Genomic DNA, 4454 nt, shown 5'->3' with positions numbered 1-4454 from the left:
AAAAAAAAAAAAAAAAAAAGAAATTCAGAGGCAAAGACTAACCGTTTTGCGAGGTGGCTGTCCACTGTCTATTTACCTCGCCTGCTTTTGAACAGTCCTAGCCAAAGAGCCATCTGTCATGACTCCATGTTTCTGCGGGGATTCCCTCTCCGATCCTATTTTCTTTAGCTGATCTCTACTGATCTCTCTGGCCCAGATGAAATGTCACTCTTCTGTACAGCCTTCCCAGCTCTGTGCCCCATCAGTCACCCACTCACCTGTGCTCCTTCACAACTGGGAGCACACACTTGACTCATCGTACTGTGATCTCTGTCTTCCCCACTACACTGTGGAGGACTTCGGGGTAGTGGGTTGCTCATCTGTTTTCCCAACATTTAGGACTATTCCTTATAGATATCGATATATTTTTAAGTAAATGAGAAAATGAGGCAGAGAGCATGGAAAATGACAAGAGCTCAGTTCAACCTTAGAACTGCTAAAACAGAAGAGTTATGTAGTGCATTGAGACTGTGCCTTTCAAGTGAGACAGAAAGATTCAGACAAGTAAGTGAAGGCCTTCTCTCGAGACCTGCCTCCTCCTGTCCCCACTGTTCCAGCTGAGTCAGGTGTCAATGCCCTCCAGATCAAGTGGACAGTTCTGCATGAGCTGTAAGGCGGCACACAGGAGGGTGTGGATGTGCACAGGCTATTGCAATAGCCTGCAGCTTCTGAGTTAAGTAGGAGCAGCAGACATTAGCAGGGCTGAGAAGATACTTCTAACAGAGTCATAGATTATACTATACAAAATGAACAAACCATTAAAAAAACAGCTAACAGCTGAAAATTTTTGAGATGGCAGTATAGAAAGGACAAAGCAAGACAGATGCCAATCACACGTAGATTTAGGGGTGTATTTTTTATTGCCTTGTGAGAGACAGTGGACACATGGAAATCAATCAGCTATGATCACCGTCCTCAGGAACTCAGAGTATAACAGCAGAGATAGTCTACCAAGTCATTCGGACATATGCAAGTAAATACAGTAATAGCAGCAATCACTGAGCCACAGAAGTGTGGAAAGCGCTGCCAACTAAGCCTGAGGGAAACATCCCTTGACATGATGCCTGAGGCATGTCTTGAACCATGATTCGGAGTTAATGAGCTGAGGAGACCCTTTAACAAGATCAAAGGCGAGAGAGGGAGGAAGCCAAGTGGAGCGCAGGGAAGATAGAGCAGTTGGTGTTGCTGCAGCATTAACTGTGTGGCAGGAAGTCAGGCAGTGGGAGGCGAGGCTCCGGGACACCGGAGGCCTTAGGGCCCAGGATGGGGACCTGGAGTGCCTCCTCCAGACAACAGGGAAATGGCTCGGGGGTTTGTATGCAAGTTATCTTTCTTCAACTTAATAGATCAAAATTTCCTAGGTAAGATTCTCCTAACTAACAAGATTAGATACACAGTTCTGCTCTAAAAGGGATTTAACTCAAGGATGGACTGTAACTGTGGAAAAAATGTTTAAAAAACCTTTTCTTGAGACCTGTCTCCTCCCTGCCCCTACTGTTCCAGCTCAGAGTCAGGTGTCAAGCCCTGTGACTCTCCCGAGGACAGTGCTCACAGCTGAGGAGAAGGGTGAGCCTGCTAGTGCTGCACAGTGGCAGGTGGCATCCACTCCAAAAGCAGCTCCATCCATGATTCACAAAATTCTGACATGTCCAAATCTTAGAAACACATGAATCTTAATTCCATGCATTTCCAAACATCACTCATTGGGCGGGAGGATAATTATTTTATAAGTTATCTATGTGTTGCCCCTGATCAACAGACCTCTCGCCCAAATGTATGGGGGCCTTACTCAAGGAGAGTCCCTCTTGGTGAACACTTTGATTATTTTTAAAGTTTGTAGTTGAGTTAAAATCTCTCCCATACTGACTACATTCATAGAGCTTCTCTTCAGTGTGAATTTTCTGGTGCTGAAGGAAGTTTGACCTCTGAATAAAGCCTTTCCCACAATAACTGCAGGCATAGGGCTTTTCTCCAGTGTGAATGATCTGGTGCAGAAGCAGCTTGGAGCTCTGGATGAAGGCTTTCCCACAGTCTTTACATTCGAAGGGCCGGTCCCCAGAGTGGATCTTCTGGTGCTCGGTGAGATGGGCTTTCTGGAGAAACGCTTTCCCGCATTCCTTACATTCATACACTCTCTCTCCCGTGTGGATTTTCTGGTGTCGAATCAGGTATGAACTCAGAAAGAAAGCTTTCCCACACTCGTTACATTCATAGAGCTTCTCTCCAGTGTGAATTCTCTGATGCTGGGTGAAGTTTGACGTCTGGCTGAAGCGCTTCCCACACTCGTTGCACACGTAAGGCCTCTCCCCAGTATGGATCCTCTGATGCTGAATGAGCTTCGAGCTCCGAATAAAGGCTTTCCCACACTCGTTGCATTCAAAGGGTCTCTCTCCGGTGTGGATCCTCTGGTGCTCAATAAGGTCTGAGCGATGACGGAATGCCTTCCCACATTCTTTGCATTCGTACTGTTTCACTTCTGTGTGGATCTGATAGTGGCGAATGAGGCTCGAGCTCCTTATGAAGGATTTCCCACACTCATTGCACTCATAGGGCCTTTCTCCCGTGTGAATCCTCTGATGACGAATAAGTAAGGAGCTCTGACTGAAGCCTTTTCCACACTCTTTGCATTCAAAAGGTCTCTCTCTGGTGTGAACTCTCTGGTGCCTAATCAGGTCTGAACTGTGACAGAACGCCTTCCCACACTGTGCGCATTTGAAGGGCTTGTCTCCTGAATGAACGCGCTGATGCTCAATGAGACCTGCATAGTGAATGAAGTCTTTCCCACACACGTTACAGACGCAGAGTCTCTCTCCAGCGTGAATTCTCTGGTGCTCCATAAGGTGTGAGCTCTGGCCAAAGCCTTTCCCACACTGATCGCACCTGTAAGGTTTCTCCCCAGCATGCGAAATCCGATGCCTAACTAGGTCGGAACTAAACGTGAAGGTTTTGCCACAGATATCGCAAGGATTGGCATCCCCCTCTATGAGCTCTCTCTGAAGCAGAAGGAGGTCTGAGTTCAGAATAGGGTTTCTTCCTGACTTGGCACACACTGGAGCCGTCTCTCCTGTGTGGATCTTCCAATGGGTCACTGTCCCCTGCTCGCAGCCCCTGTCCTGAGAGGGGGAACTCCCCAGGCTCTGACCTTCTGGATTTCCCAAAAGCTCCCCTAATCTGGGCTCACGGACTTCCTCAGACTCGGGAGAAGGGAGCTCCATCACTGTGAGTTTATCTGACATCATCCTATAGGAGTTTTCATCCTCAGAAATCCAGGCTTCAGTCACCTTCTTCTCACCAGTTCCTACATTAGAATCTGAAACAAAAGACAACAAAATCATCTTTCCCCTTACTTAACAGATGGGGATCTCCTGAATCAGGGCCAGATAAAATTCATATCCAAGAGGTGGAAAGTGTTTCCTCTGCTCCTCACTTCTGACCCAAAGTGCTGCTACCCACAGCTCTGGCCTCACACCCAAGCCCGTCCCATGTAAGATGGCTTCTTTGTGGCTCCACTTTTAACATCCGACACCAGGACAGACTGGCCTGTGGTGCACAACACTCCTCTGACCGTTAGTGATTCCTGGATGAGTTGCAGAGGGGTGGGGATATGCTTGGACTCCATTAAGAAACCAAGACAGGTATTTTAAACAAACGTATAAATGTATCAGCCCTGCCACCTCTTCCCCGTTCCTCATTCCTTCCTTCAGGTCCTCTTCTCCTTTCTGTACCTAGCTTAGACCCCATGGTCTGGGACACTGTGTTCACTGCAGATGACATGAGAATCACCCTCCTACACAGAATCCGGAATCCCCTGCTTTTCTCCCTCCATCATGCTTGGATAGGAAAGTCCAAGCTTTGGTTAAAACGAGGCTGTGTCCTGATTTACGCCTGCACTCTTGCTGTTTTTTTTTTTTTTTTAAAGACAGAGTCTCACTCTGTCGCCCAGGCTGGAGTGCAGTGGCACCATCTTGGCTCACTGCAAGCTCCACCTCCTGGGTTCACTCCATTCTCCTGCCTCAGCCTCTCGAGCAGCTGGGACTACAGGCGCCGCCACCACTCCAGGCTAATTTTTTGTATTTTTAGTAGAGACGGGGTTTCATCACGTTAGCCAGGATGGTCTCCATCTCCTGACCTCAGGTGATCTGCTGGCCTTGGCCTCCCAAAGTGCTGGGATTACAGGCGTGAGCCACCACACCCAGCCAGCTAACTTGAGTTCTTTAAATTCAGAGCTACTTGCCTAATGGGGCCTGAGAGCTGCCAGCAACTCCTACCCTTCCCACTCCCTACAGGACCTTCCACTTCTCCTGTCTTCTTACAGACCCAGCACTCCCTCCTCCCTCCCCACTGGTGACCTTGTTTCTTGTTTCAACGAGAAAACAGAAAAAATCAGGCAAGGACATCCACTGCCTCCCATATCT

At 48.1% G+C, this 4454-nt stretch overlaps 1 protein-coding gene across 1 annotated transcript; it reads right to left on the bottom strand.

Moving 5' to 3' along the window:
- Positions 1-871: 871 nt before the first annotated feature.
- On the bottom strand, positions 872-3993 carry ZNF623 (zinc finger protein 623). The gene has a single exon (XM_023188327.3). It carries the CDS (start codon positions 3372-3374, stop codon positions 1764-1766), a length of 1611 nt encoding a protein of 536 aa, XP_023044095.2. The 5' UTR covers positions 3375-3993; the 3' UTR covers positions 872-1763.
- Positions 3994-4454: the final 461 nt, after the last annotated feature.

Source organism: Piliocolobus tephrosceles, chromosome 7, assembly GCF_002776525.5.
Source record: "Piliocolobus tephrosceles isolate RC106 chromosome 7, ASM277652v3, whole genome shotgun sequence".
Classification (NCBI taxonomy): Eukaryota; Metazoa; Chordata; class Mammalia; order Primates; family Cercopithecidae; genus Piliocolobus; species Piliocolobus tephrosceles.
Note: the sequence above shows the minus strand (reverse complement) of the source record. Positions and strands in the feature narration are given on the sequence as shown.

Excerpts from the sequence above, each read along its gene's own strand:
- ZNF623 (XM_023188327.3), bottom strand. The coding sequence starts at position 3,374 with ATGATTTTGTTGTCTTTTGTTTCAGATTCTAATGTAGGAACTGGTGAG.